Source organism: Gossypium arboreum, chromosome 13 (assembly GCF_025698485.1).
Source record: "Gossypium arboreum isolate Shixiya-1 chromosome 13, ASM2569848v2, whole genome shotgun sequence".
In the NCBI taxonomy this organism is placed as follows: domain Eukaryota; kingdom Viridiplantae; phylum Streptophyta; class Magnoliopsida; order Malvales; family Malvaceae; genus Gossypium; species Gossypium arboreum.
In genome coordinates this window covers 122,964,687-122,979,894 of record NC_069082.1, presented here as the reverse complement: position 1 = coordinate 122,979,894, position 15,208 = coordinate 122,964,687, and the positions used below count along the sequence as shown (strand labels likewise).

General features: G+C 30.3%; 1 protein-coding gene and 1 long non-coding RNA gene across 2 annotated transcripts; both read left to right on the top strand.

Annotated features, from left to right (window-relative positions):
- The first annotated feature begins 256 nt into the window (after positions 1–256).
- Positions 257–1,008, top strand: LOC128286770 (uncharacterized). The gene is made up of 2 exons (XR_008277475.1): positions 257–597; positions 728–1,008. It is a non-coding gene; the product is annotated as an uncharacterized LOC128286770 (long non-coding RNA).
- Positions 1,009–12,693: 11,685 nt separating this feature from the next.
- On the top strand, positions 12,694–13,792 carry LOC108462904 (hydrophobic protein RCI2B). The gene is made up of 3 exons (XM_017762815.2): positions 12,694–12,925; positions 13,011–13,119; positions 13,476–13,792. The coding sequence occupies exons 1-2, from the start codon at positions 12,836–12,838 to the stop codon at positions 13,092–13,094; spliced, it is 174 nt and encodes a 57-aa protein (XP_017618304.1). The 5' UTR covers positions 12,694–12,835; the 3' UTR covers positions 13,095–13,119; positions 13,476–13,792.
- Positions 13,793–15,208: the final 1,416 nt, after the last annotated feature.

Genomic DNA, 15,208 nt, shown 5'->3' with positions numbered 1-15,208 from the left:
TCGAACCAATTTTCGTGAGTCAAATGAGCCCCATTTAATAAGTTGACCTCCATCGAATGTTTTGTGCGTAATGATCATGGGCTTTGATCCACGGCCCGTCACACTTACATGATCTTGTATTGCTGCTGATTTCATTTGGGCTTAAAATTAATGTTTTGCATTATAGCTGGATACATGAAGGGAGCCCAACTTGATAAACAAAGGAATGGGCAGGCCCAAGGGATCAAAATAAAAGGTATGTAGGGTTTAATTTGTTGCCAGCGCTAGATTATATATATGGTAGGTTGTGGTGTTGAAGGGAAGAAGTATGGGTGTTAGCCGCTTTGGTAGTTTGATGGAGAGACGATGGAGAAGGAGCTTAGGATTCTAGAAAGCTCGTGGGATGGGTGAGGGGGTAAGACAATGGACTGTTTCAGTCTTTTGGAAACAGAAATAAAGAAGAAGGCTGGTTTATGTCTTGCCTACTCCGCCCATGCCACTGGTTTCCTGGTGTTCCTCCTCCTCCTAAAGTCTCTGCTGCTGCTGCTGCTGCTGCTGCTGCTGCTGCTGCTGCTTGCATCCTAAGATCTATCTTTGAGATTGATCTGTTCATGTTCTGTAATATCCGTCATCTGTGTTTCTTTCTCTTTTTTCTCTTGACGTGTACTGTCATGGCTTGCATATGACCATGGAGTGCTGAATATGATGCATGCTTTTTTATTTTCATTTTTGTTCTTTGTTTGTGCAGGGAACCTTGGTGAAAATGGAGAAAAGTTAAAAGATTTAAGCCTTGACTGAGTGGGATTGACTCAACTTTATACCGTACAGTGACCGGTATTTAGATCGGACAAGTTGCTAGAAAGCATAAAGATGTTAAGATCTGTAAATGATTTCACTTGTGATCTAATTCACTCCTCCAGCAAAACCTAGGCTGAAAGCAATAATGCACCCTTTCCACTCCACAAGGGTACCAAATAAGCAGCAAGCTGGACTTCACATAAATTCAATTCCAAAATGATTTCACAAAAAGTTCCATAAAACCCAACCATTATAAAATAAAAAAAATCAAAGCCAAAGCAAAACGTAGGGTTTGAAAATGGAAGCCCAGATCTGGGAAAGAAAGTAATGGTAAATCCCGTTCTCACGATCAACTGCTGGGTAACTCCTAAATCAAACTGCACTTCAACTTTTAAGTAGTAAAGATTATTAAGTTAGAATGATAAAAAATATAAAATTATTAATAGTTTAGTGATTTTAAATGTAATTTATCCAAATTAGCACCCTCAATTATACTGATTTTGTCGTCGTTGTTTCCGTTTGGGCTGGAATGGTGAAGGAGTTAGGAACCTCATGGCACGGGTGAATAGTTAAGATAAATAGAGGATATTACTATTGCTTCAATTTCTTACATTTAAAACTATCCAAGAAACAGAAACAAGAATATAAAAACAGAGTACGGACCATTGAGTAATTGGAAATCAAGTTTATTCCAAGAGAGAAATTAATTTACAAATTGATTAATCAAGATGGCATTGGAGAAGAATTCAATTATTTATTTTTACTGTTAAAAATTGATATTTATATATTAGTATAAGGTACACGGCACATTATGTGTTATTACATAGTTATTCCATCAACGACGTAAATTTTTAACATCACAAATAAATAAATTTTTTAAGTTGATAACTTATTTTATTGAGTAAACTATAAAAATAGTTAATTTTGTTTACTTCAGCTTGTATTTTAGTTATTTATGTTTGAAATGTTACGTTTTAGTTACTTACGTTATCATTTTGGTCACTAAGCCGTTAATTGCCATTAATGGTATAACGGTAAGTTGACGCGTTAAATCGTCATTTAAAAAAAAAAGGTTAATTTATACAACAAATCCCCATATTTTTTCGTTTTGAGCAATTTAAATTTTTTTTCTTTTATGTTCTTTTAACCTTTTTTTTTCATTCTCTTGTTCTTCTCTCCTTGTTTTCCTCTCTTCTCCGTTTCTTTTAACATAATTTTTCTATGTTACTTTTATTTTTTTGAACAATTTAATTTTTTTGAGTGAGGCGAGCTTGTGGATTAGTTTTAACAAATGAAAAACATAGAAAAAGTACATTAAAAGAAATGAAGAGGGAGGAAAAACAGGGGGAGAAGCAGAAGAGAATGAAAAATAAAGAAAAAAAAAGAAAGTTAAAAGACCATAAAAGAAAAAAAGTAAATTGCTCAAAATGAAAAAATATAGGGACCAATTGTAGAATTTAACATAAGATTTTCATTTAAAATGATGATCTAACGTGCCATGTTAGCTTAATATTACACCGTTAACGGTAATTAACGGCTCAGTGACTAAAATGTTACAATACGATAACATAGGTGACTAAAACGTAACATCTCAATCATAAATAACTAAAATATAACTTGAAGCAAACAAAAGTGACTATTTTGATAATTTACCCATTTTATTGAATAAAGAAAAAGCTAATTATTACAATCACTTTTGAGATTTGGTGATAATGCTTCAAACTTCACTTAATTATTAATTGTATCTTTTCGGAAGATTATAATATGATTACTTATTAAGAAAATTGATGACTAATTTCAACCCTTGAAATAATGAACTTGGTAATTGATAATTTAGTCAAAGAAAATTGATACACTCGTATTAGTCTAAAATTGAATTATTTTATTTAATTGTAATTGTTATATAATTAATTAATATTTTAATAATTAAGCATGTGAAATTGATCAATTTTAAATTAATTAAAAGTTGAGCAATACAATACTAGTCACATAATTAGCATAGGTTAACTATTAGTACTTATACTATGTATAAATTGTAAATTTAATCCTTATATTTTAATTTAGTCATTTTTATTCTTTATACTTTTAGAATTTTAAAATTTTAGTTTTCACCAAATGGTTTCTATTAAAATCATTATGATATTTTCAAAATTTGATGTAAAATATTATTGCATGTGTAATGTCATGTTAGCTTGCTAATTTCATATATTTATTCAAAAAAAACAATTAATAGATTTAATGTTTGTCATTTGTATTAAGAGAAAATTTGAAATTTGAAAAATATAGCGACTAAGAATGATCCAGTTGAAGAATATAGATTAAATCTACAACTTTATGCATAATATAAGACTAGTAGCAAAATTTAACTAAACAAATTTAATTGCTACAATTTAGACAAGATTAAAATTTCAAAATTCGAAAGTATACAATCTAAAATTAACCAATTCGAAAAGCGCACGAACTAATTTGATCAAATTGAAAAAAAGGTACTAAATCCACAACTTAAGCAAAGTACAAGATCTAATAACAGACTTTGACCATTAATATATAAGTACATTGAATAAATTTAGACACTACCTAAAAGGGTGAATGTATTTGAGAAGTCCCTCTATTATAAGGACTTGACTAAATTAGTTCATTTACTATTAAATGGATCAATTTAGTCTCTATATTATTGAAAAGAATCAAATAAAGCCAACGGGTTAACATTTACTATTTAAAAAATATCATTAATATTTACTGAAGTTAATATTATTAGAGCTTTTGTGGTTCTGCAAATGAAATTTTTTGTTTGGAATTGAAAAAGAAAATTTCAAGAACACCCTTGACCATCAAGCCACACCTAGAGTAATGAATACCCTTAACTATCAGGCTATCAAATGAAGTGTAACACCCCTAACCCGCAACCGTCACCAGAATAGGGTTACGAGACATTACCGGACTTATACAGTATCATTTATACAAAATTGAGTCATAAAATTCGCATTCCAAATCAATTCTTTTCAAATTTCACCCTAAAGTCCCTAATATAGGCCTACGAGGCCCAATACATGCTTTAGAAGTGGTTTGGGACTAAACTGAAAACTTTAGAAATTTTTCCTTGGAGATAGGGGCACACACCCGTGTGGCCTGGGACATCGCCGTGTGGCCAGCCCGTGGGGATCACATGGTCGTGTGGCCAGCCTGTGTGGAATTCTGACTTGCAATTTCTTAAGTATCAGAGGGGCACACGGCCTAGGCACACGCCTATATGGCTAGGCCGTGTGGTACACTAATTTTTCACCATTTTTAAGCCATTTTCACACGATTTTGACACACGACCATGCTTGAAACCCGTGTCCTTCACACGACCAATACACACGGCCGTGTCTTTGTCCCGTGTACTATCCTAACTTCAAATTTAAGGATGCAGGGAACACACGGTCATATCACACACCCGTGGGCTTATCGTGTGTCACACATGGCCTAGACACACGCCCGTGTGGACGAAAATAGGCCGTTTTAGGCCACTTTTCTCACCCTTTCATCCATTTCCTGCACTTAAACACAATTACACACTAATAGAATCCAACCAATCAATCATTTCAAGCTAAAACATGTATATTTCATTCTCAAACACAAAACATCACATTAAACTTACTTTGCATACTTAATCGTTCCTACAACTACATTATCAAATCAACCCCTATACATGCAATATAAATCAAAAAGTTGTTTAACAAAAACTACCGGATTAAATTTGGATTGTGTGATCCTTGATGTAGATCCGATCCTCTGTTTGTATATAAATCAATCTACAAAACAAATAACATACACAAGTAAGCTTATAAAAGCTTAGTAAGCTTATAGACATAAAATATAAATCTTACCGAACATGGTACACAAAGATATATCTTTTAAGTTAACTAATTCATCCTGTAAATCACAAATTCATTAATAAGCTCATTTGAATAATTTCCATGTTGCTATTCACAATTTAACTCCTTTGGGCCCATTTCTCATTCACTTCCATTGACAAATTAAGGAACAATAATGGAATTGAGTGCTTCATAATCACATTGCCATGGTAAAACCATGGACTTGCACACAGTCACATATCACACACCGAAGCCATAGCCTTGCCATGGTCTTACACGGATCACATATAATACCGATGCCATATCCCAGATATGGTCTTTGTAACGCCCCTAACCCGAATCCATCACCGGAATAGAGTTACGGAGCATTACCGGAGTTATCGATTTATTTATCAAATATTTTATTTCATCTAACGTTCATATTTGGAACCAATTAAAATCAAACATATTGTCCCTTAAATGTACTTATTTTTCTCGACATGTTTTATTTAAATTTATTACTCGTCTCAATATACTTAATTTCCTTGTATCAACGTATCAAAGATAATCACATATTTACATGTCATGATAAATATCATTCTCTTGCCATTTCTTCATAAACATAAATCAGATAATTCATTATATCGATATTTCATGCATTTAAAAATACAATTCAAGTTACACTAACTTACCTCGTTGCTTGTTCATGTTTATAATTTTATTAATCCGATATCTTTTCTTTTCTCAGTTCAAATCTCGTATTCGAGTCATCCTGATCTTTATAAATAAATTTTGTCGTCGTTTTCATTTATTTCATGTTCTAATACATTCAATTAATGCTTTAAACAAAATTACCATTTTACCCCTAAACTTTTAATTAATGACTATTTCATCCTTAGGCTCAAAATAAAATTCTTGCAATTTAATCCTTTTTTCCAGCCGTTATTCTCGTACAAATTGATAACAACCCATGAATTCTATAAAATATCAGAATTTTCTATAATTTCAACACTTTTCAATTTAATCCTTAAAACATGTTTTTCCTCGATTCTTGAACTAAATTAATAATTTCATTCAATTTTGAAATTTTAAATAATAAAATAATCTATTTCATGCAAATTGGTCATTTTTAACATTTTTACAAAATTGCCCATAAAGTTTTACTTTTATTCAATTTAGTCCCTGAGCCTAAAACATGCAAATTAACCATGCTAGCTGAATATTCATACATATTTTCCTCCTCCTCCTCTCCATTCCACATCCTTAATTTATATAACATGCTACAAGTAACATTATCAATAATTTCACTATTTACTTATATGTATATTCAAAACTGTCTATTTGCATCATAATCACTAAATTATTTATATATTGAGCTACAGAACTCAAAATTAAGATCCGATAATTTTCCATGAAACTATAATTATGTATATTCTTACCATAAAATTTTCAGAATTTTTGGTTTAGCCAATAAGTACAGTTTATTCTTTAAAGTCACCTTTATTCTGCTGTCTAATAGTTCCGACCCTTCTTTACTAAAAATTAATTATCTTATTGTACAGGATTAAGATGATGTTCTCGTTTGTTTCTATTGAAAATAGACTCATTTTTAGATTTTAAACATATAACTTTAAGAACACAATTATTTTTCTCCAATTTTTTATGATTTTCCAAAGTCAGAATAGGGGAACCCGAAATCATTTTGACCTTGTCTCACAAAATTTATTATATATCATGATTTACAATTCCTTTGCTTACAACATTTTTTTTATAAGAAACTAGACTCAATAAGATTTAATTACATATTTTATTCATTCTCTAATTCGATTTATACAATTTTTGGTGATATTTCAAAGTTAGACTACTGCTGCTGTCCAAAACTGTTTTAGTGCAAATGTTGATTTCGATTTTTGCCCCAAATTTTACAGCTCATACAATTCAGTCGTTGCTCAACTAACCACAATTAAACTAATTTTTCTCAATTAATACTTTACCTAGAAATTATAAGTTATTTCACAACTATTTAAATTCAGAATTTCCACATAAAACCCTAACTTCAAACTCTTTCACTATTAGGTCCCAAACATTTACTTTGTATTCAATTCTTTCAATAAAATCAGCATATAAACAATTTAAAGCTCTAATTCCATGCTAAATCATCATATACTTCCAGCACATATTCATAGCAACTTTCAATTTCTTTCATAGAATCAAAAACTAATGAGTTCAACAAGTGGACCTAGTTGTAAAAGTCACAAAAACACAAAAAATTCAAGAAATAATCAAGAATTGAATTTACTTGCAGTAAAAACCAGCTTAAGGAAACCATTATATGGTGTTTTTGCTGATGATAATGCAGAAAAATAAAGAGAAATCTAGATAATTCCATTTTACTCCGAGCTTTATTAAGTAAATTTTGCAATATTCTAATTTTACCCTTAATTTTCCTTATTTTCTTGCTGATTTCATGCCCTTGCAGTCCAGCCAAAATAGACCTTGGGTCTATTTTCCTTTTAAACCCTATTTATTTTATCATTTAAGCTATTTAACCATTTTTCAAAATTTTACATTTGTTATAATTTAGTCCTTTTTATTCAATTAACTATCGGAACTTTAAAATTTCTTGACGAAACTTTAATACTAACTTATTAAGTCTCCATAAATATTTTTATAAATATTTATGGCTTGGTTTAAAATTTTTAAAGTCTCGATACCTCATTTATTATTATAATTATTTTAATATTTATTTCTAGTCTACTATTCGCTACTTCAAAAATTTTCCTAACTTCATATCTAACTTATATTCACTAAATTAATAATATTTTCTACTCATTTTTCGGATTTAGTGATCTCGAATCACTGTTCCGACACCATTGAAAATTTAGGCTATTACAATCACATTATCACATCACACCGACGCTATAGCCCAGCTATGGTCTTATACAGAATCACATTATCACATCATACCGGCGCCATAGCCCAGCTATGGTCTTATACGGGAACACATATCACATTACACCGATGCCATAGCTCAGATATGGTCTTATACGGGCGCACATATCACATCTTTTCCGTCAATTCATCATGGTCATAAAATGAAAGCACTCAAAACCATTGTTCCAACTAATTTGTACTTTTAGTTAAACATTATTTAGTAATTAGTACAATTTGATAGTATTCGTTTACAATAAGATACCTTAGCAATCATAAGATTTTCATAATAAAAATATTGAACTTTCCCATATGAACTTACCTGGGCTAATTTGCAAAAGTCATAGAAATTCAGGGACTATTCTTACAATTTCTCCTTTCCACGATTCACTTCGTTTTCTTGATCTATAATTATAAAATCATTCCTTCATTAGCATCTATTTCAATTCTATTCTACTTCACAATTTATGCCCTTTAATTTTCAAAATTATACTATTACCTCAAACTTTTTAATTTTTACAATTTAGTCCCTGCTCAAATTATTCATCAATTGAGCTAATTCTTCTCAAATAACACTTTATCAAGACATTATAAACTACTTCAAATCCTTTAACACTCAAAATTTCATCAGAAAACCCTAATTTCAACAACTTTCACAATTAGATCCTAAAAATTGATTTCTATAAAAATCTCTTCATAAAATCATCATATAATAAAATTAAAACCTAAATTCCATGATAAATCATCATAAAATTTCAGCACTTAGTCATGGAAACTTTCGAAATTACCCATGAAATCAAAAACTAATGAATTAAACAAATGGACCTAGTTGTAAAAGTCTCAAAAACACAAAAAATAAAAGAAATAATCAAGAATTGAGCTTACATGTAATAAAAATATGAGAGACCAGCTTAAAAGAACCTTCAATGGTGTTTTTTCTGGAGAGGATGAAGAAAAATGAAGAAAACTCTAGATTTACCTAATATATTATATTTTACAATTAAATTTTTACCCTATTTCCAATTTTATCCCTTGTTCATACTTGATTTTTATTTTTCCTGCACACTCATGCTGTCAACCCATATAATTTGGGTCTATTTACATTTTAACTCCTTCTATTATAATCTCTTAAGCTATATAATCATATTTTATAGTTTTGTTCTTTATTCAATTCAGTCCTTTTTCTTCAATTAGCTATCAAAATAGTAAAATTTCTTAACTAAACTTTAATACTAACTTATTAACACTCCATAAATATTTCTAAAATATTTATGGCTCGGTTTATAAATTTTAGGTCTCGATACCTCGCTTTTATCTTATTTAATTTATAAATTTCCTTTAATTCATAATTTCATTAATTCAAAAATAATTCTAAAACCACATTTAACTTTTACTTACTAATATCTAAACTCACATGTCTGATTTAGTGATCTCAAATCACTATTCCGACACCACTAAAATTTGGGCCGTTACATGAAGTAGGCTATCACATGGGGTTAATTTAAAGATCCCTTTAACCCTACTTAAAATGATAATAGTGAATTAACCCCTAACAAATCTACATAGTAGATTGTGACAAAAAATTGAAGTTATTTAAAAATCTATTTTAGAAAAAGTTATCTTAACAATGTTTTTTAATTGGATCAATGATTGACGGTAAAGTTATCAATTTGTCAATATGATAAAAATTATTAAAAAAAAAAAAAAACTTAGTTTGATTGGTTCAGTCGGCTTTTAGTTAATTCAATTGATTTTTTAATTAGTTTAATCAAACTGTACTAATTCTAAATCTAATCAATTTAAAGTCATTTTTCAAACCGATACTCTAATTTATTTTTTATTCAATTAATCTAATTGATTGATTCAGTTTAATTCAAACAACCACGGTAAAATGGAGGTCAGAAGCAGCCGCAGACAACAGTAGCGTTTTCAACTTTTGTTGGACTTCTTACTTGTTCCCCCATTTTTGGTTTATTTGTATACATACTTTTCTTTTTCCAATTTTCCCTTTTGTTACAATTTTGAAAAGAAAATATAACTGAAGTATTCAAAATAACTTTCAGTTTTTAATCTTAAAACCGTAATTAAGGAAATTTCGAAGATTGAAAAATAGGAATAAATCTTAAAATTATACATGAACTTTGATTTAATGTGTAATTGTATATATAAATTTTAATTTGATGCAATTATATACGTGAAATTCTAATTGTGGTTCAAATATGTACTTGAAACTTTAATTTTGATTTAATCATATACATTTAAAGAAATGAAAACATCAATTTATTTTTATATTGAATAAATATAATTATTTATGTATGTAATATATAAATATAAAATGGTGTTATATCAATAATTTACAAAATTAGATCAAATCAAAATTTCATATATAAAATTGCACAAAATTAACATTCATATATATAATTACACATTGAATCATAATTCATACATAATTTTAAGATTTATCAATGTAAATTTGAAATTTTCGTTCTCTTCTTTAAAATCAAACTTTTCTTTGATTTTTTTTTGATTTTATAAATAATAAAACCAATTAAAGTGGTTCCAATGAAAACCAATTGCATTGTCATTGTGTCAACCTGGCTGCTGTTTTTAACTTTAATAATTCACTAACTTTTAAATTAAGAGGACGTTTTCTTCTAATTATTTTCTATTTTATTATTATTTGGTGATTTGCTCCTCATGAAAAAGAAAAAGAAGTTAATTATTACAATTTCTTTAAAAAATTTCTTTTGGAAGATGAAGATATGATTGCTTTTAAGAAAATTGATGATTAATTTCAATCAAATTTTATATATTTTTAATTTTAAACGTGTAATTAGTATCTTAATTAGAAAAAAATCCTTATCATGTTCGTAAAATATGTTATACAAGCCTATAATTTTTATGGAAGCCCTACTAAGACTCAATTTACATGTTATCTTTTTCACTTAAAAATTGAGTAAATTAATTATTACATGTTAGATTAAAATATAAATTGGTTATTTCGTTAAAAAAATTAATTTGTATCGTTAAAACTGATGCGACTGACGGAATAATTAAATATCACATGTACCTCATACTTACTTATAAAGGCTAATTTTTAATATTGAAATGAATAAAATTTTAACAGATACATTAATTTATTTTTAATTTAACATACATGAACTAATTTAGATATTTAAAAAAAATATAATTCAACTTTCAGTATAAGAGTCTAATTACAAAAGGGCATCTAGCAGCAAGCCTTAGCCGAACCTTCGGCACAAGGATCATACAACAGAAAATGACTGACGCGCAATGAACCAATTCCCATACGTTCTTAGACTCCAAACTAAACCTTCCAAGTAAGATATAAGTTAAGGTATTTCTGTCATCTCATCATAGTATCTCCATCTCTTTTACCATTATTCTGTCTTAATTTCTTTCAAATTCTCTTGCTCAAAAATTCTTTCTATTGCCCAAGACTTTTGACTTTCAAGTTAAATATACATCTCAACTCGCACAATAAAACTTTCAATTTGGGCTGATGTTAGGCCCCTACAAATTTCAAAATCCCTTTCACAGCAGAAGGGTGAAGCAAAAATTCTTTCCATGGTAAACCCCTCTATTTAAGCGGACTCCAGTCCTCTGCAAAATTCAAAAGCCCTTTCACAATAAGGATGAAGTAAAAATCTTTCTAAGAGAGCATATTGATGTAGGCTAATGTCAAGCTTCTTACAAAATTAATACTCCTTCTCCACAATAAAGAGTCCAGTACATTAACGAAGGATAGCTAGTGGCAAGCCGAACACTAAGCCATAGTCTTTAGAATAAACATTGTACAATAGACGGGGACTAACACACCTCAGGCTTGCTAAATGTGCACCTTGCCTATGTATATGAGGAGAATGATAGAATCTTGAAATATAATTTAAGGGCTGTTCATTCAATGAAGCTTTTCTCTTTTAAACTTTTTGAGTAGATGGAGGGTAATACTAACCGTTGGAGGCGTTAAATTTACGCATGCATTAAGGAAAATCAATCACATTAAAGAGAACGACTAGTCGTTCACGAACAAAAACTAAACGTTACAAAGTGGGGTCAGTCTCATACCCTTATGGAAGAGACCGATTCCCCTGCATCCAGAAACTTATTTTTGTTCCAAAAACATTTACAACTATATGCGGGCTGTAGTAAAATTTGAAGTTTATATATTAGACTGAACTTAGGCAAATATCCATGTAGCACACGTGGGTGAGTGTGATAATGGAAATCGTTTCAGGGTTCAATCTCCAGGTGCCAAGAGGCAACTTCGAATGAAGTTAAAACTGTCGTAATGTTCTCTTTTGGGTTCAACACAGTTGTAATGTTTTTGACTTGTGGGCTAAGATAAAGATTGAATATCTAAAGATTCAAAAGAAAGGAAAAAGAATAAATAAATAAAGAACAGTTTAGGGGCGGTTTATCTCAGATGCGTGTGTTGATGGGAAAGCAACAGCTGGGGGGACTTGATTGGTGATACCCCAAATGATAGTGACATCCCTCCCTGCCTGCCGCTCGGCTGTTTCAGGTTTATGCGGCAACCTTTTGAGCCGTCGGATTTCATCACGTTGCTTTGTATGCAACGTGTAGAAGCCGTGCAGTTCTAATCCAAGGCAACGAAAAGCCAACACATCTGCCTACAAACCGTAGGATTTAACCACATAAAATACCTTTTAGTGTTCATACTCTTAGTTGCAACCGTAGGATTCAACCACATAAAATACCTATATTTTTCTATTAAGGATTCGATTTAATTCCTAATTTGCTCTTGAAATTTATAGTAATTATATTAATTCCTAATTTGCTCTTGAAATTTATAGTAATTATTGAATATAGAAGATTTTTCAAGATTTATAACAAAAAAAAAGCAGAACACATGCGGGCGTTAATGCAGTGAGCTGTAAGTGTAGGTTCCATTTCACGAAGTCAAGGCATAAACGCATATGCCCATCCCAAAGCCAACAGACATACAGTTTATTACCCATAAGCATCGGCGTTGGCATCGAGCATATAGATTTACAACGTTAAAGTAGCAAACCATGTGGCCTATCATCATCATCATGATTCATCAACGTATCTACCAATCAACTGCCGCCCACTGCTGACACGTGGACTCCAGGGGGTCTCTATAAATTTCGCTATCACCCCTCACCATTTCTCTCACCCACTCTCCCTTGCCTACTAGAACCCTCTCAAAAAACAATCCTCTTCCTGAAAGAAACGAAAGTCTTGAATTTGTTTGCTTGGGGCTTGTAAAGAAGGAGAAGAAAAAGATGGCAGATGATAGTACAGCTACCTGCATAGATATCCTCTTAGCCATCATTTTGCCTCCTCTCGGTGTCTTCCTCAAGTTTGGTTGCCAGGTCAATATCCATATCTGAGCGTTTTTCATTTTTATTACATGATATTATATAATATGAACCGTAATTAAATAAAAAATTGATGCAGGTGGAGTTCTGGATATGTCTTGTACTCACCCTGTTTGGGTACATCCCTGGTATTATTTATGCTATCTATGCCATCACCAAGTAGTCCTCTAATCCCGTCCTTCTCATCTGTAAGTAACAAGTTTCAACTTTCAACATACATACACATATTCAGGTTACATACTTGTACTATGTGCGATCGAAAATTACTTTCTCTTAAAATTGCTTTCTTCTAATTTCATGTAAGAAAAAACAGACCTAAATTTACACAGAAACCAATTCATAGATGGTAAGTCGGCAGGTCTACACGTCTGGAAGTTTCGATTAAATGCAATAATTGATTGCCTAACTTCATTTAATTTAATTCAATGTATACGGATTTATTTTTTATTTTATTTAATTTTTAGCTTTATAATTACATAAATGTGTTTTTTCTTTTTTTTTCCAGTTGTAATGAAATTGGCATTTTTTCTCTTTTCATATACAGGTGGAGATTTGGAGTAGGATTCTGGTTTTGTTTGAATATGTGTCGGTTATAGTATTTTATTTCAATTAATATTTTGTCTGTTAATTTGATGGTGATGTAAAGCTTGTTGTTATGTTATGATGATGATTTATATTGTGGGGAGGGGGTGTTTAAGGGTCATGTTACGTTTGTGTTTATCTCCTCATCCCCTTTGGCAGTGATGTGGTACAACTCCATTCCATTTATTTAGTGTTTTTTTTTTTTGGTTTCAATATTTCATTAATTTAGTGTTCATCAAATAAAGATGTTTTAATGGTGGGATCCGGTTTCAGTATAAACCCAGTATGCCATTCAAGTTATATGATTTGTTTTATGTTTCTATGGGCAGTTTGATTTCCATCAATTTTATATAAATTTAATTAGTATAATAATAAATTTAATTGTTGTAAATTACATTTTCTATCAATCTGATTATGATTTAATAAATTTAACCTGTAATATTTTTATAAAGGTGTAAATGTTGAGGTTAAATTTATTAATTTTTTTAAAATTAAGATTAAATTAATAAAATATATAAATATTAATGGTTAAATTTATTATTATATTATGATTAATTATTTTTAATTATTTATTTTAAAATTGATAAGGATTTAAAATTTTTTAGAAGAACTAAATTATTTGATATTAAAATTAAAAATAAGTTTTTACCTAATATTTAATATAAAAGCATTGTACAAATTGAAGACGTTCAAGGCTTTTCAAAATTTACTCCGATCAAATATCATGCAAGAAAAAAGTAGAACCATTTCATGGCTAATTAAGTTTTATAAGTCATTCTCCAAAAAGCAAAGCATATATTATGTTTGAAATTAAATTTTGTTAAGTGTTTTTATGTATTTTTTTAATGAAGATTAATTTTTTTATTTACATGATACGGTTTTTGAATTCGATTTACTAGATAGGTTCTTATATATGTCAATATGTATCTTATTTTAAAGCTAATACGTGTCCTTAAGTATAGGTTCGTTTGCATTATAACATAAACCCATCATGTGCGGACTCAAAAAAGCGAATTATACGGCTTGACCACTAATGTAAAGAGGACTGAGTCGGTTTCTATTAAGCAGTGGGTCGATAATGACAAATATCATAACAAACCTAAATTGATTTTGTCTTTTTTTTTTTTTTAATCTTTTCTTTTCAAAGCCCAAACTGTAAAGCAGTAAACCGAATGTTTACAGATGGATATGTTACTAATCGCAAACAAAATAAACAAGAGAAAAAAAAGGGAAAAAGAGAAGATAGGCGCATCTTACCAGCCCTACACCCACTTTGAGTCGTGTTATTGAAGAAAGCATATTAATGGAACCCATTGGATTCCTCAATCCACATCAACCTACCTACTGTACTCCCACTGTGGACCATTCCCGTTTCTTTTTGAACTCATTGAAATTATGTGCGTGTAATCAGCTGTGGATGTACACATGCAACTAAATGAAACATGTTCTTGTTTTATGAGAACCCAAAGTTGCCTTAATCTGACAGTTACTATGAGCTTGTCTAAGAATTCAATAGCTCCTACAACAAGACGAATGAGATAGTCCATTTGACAAGCAAGCGGCTACTTGTGTCGTACGTTGTTACTTGGGCATGGCAGGCTTCAATATTATTCCTTGATTTCACGTAGGAAAATGCTAAGCCAAGAGATGAAATTTCTTCTGAATGCTACCCATTCACTTGTCCTCTAATACACT

What these genes read in the sequence shown, in the direction of transcription:
- LOC108462904 (XM_017762815.2), top strand. Translation starts at nt 12,836, where the DNA reads ATGGCAGATGATAGTACAGCTACCTGCATAGATATCCTCTTAGCCATC. An exon ending in TCCTCAAGTTTGGTTGCCAG is followed by an intron (nt 12,926 to 13,010) that starts GTCAATATCCAT and finishes AAATTGATGCAG; the next exon opens with GTGGAGTTCTGGATATGTCT.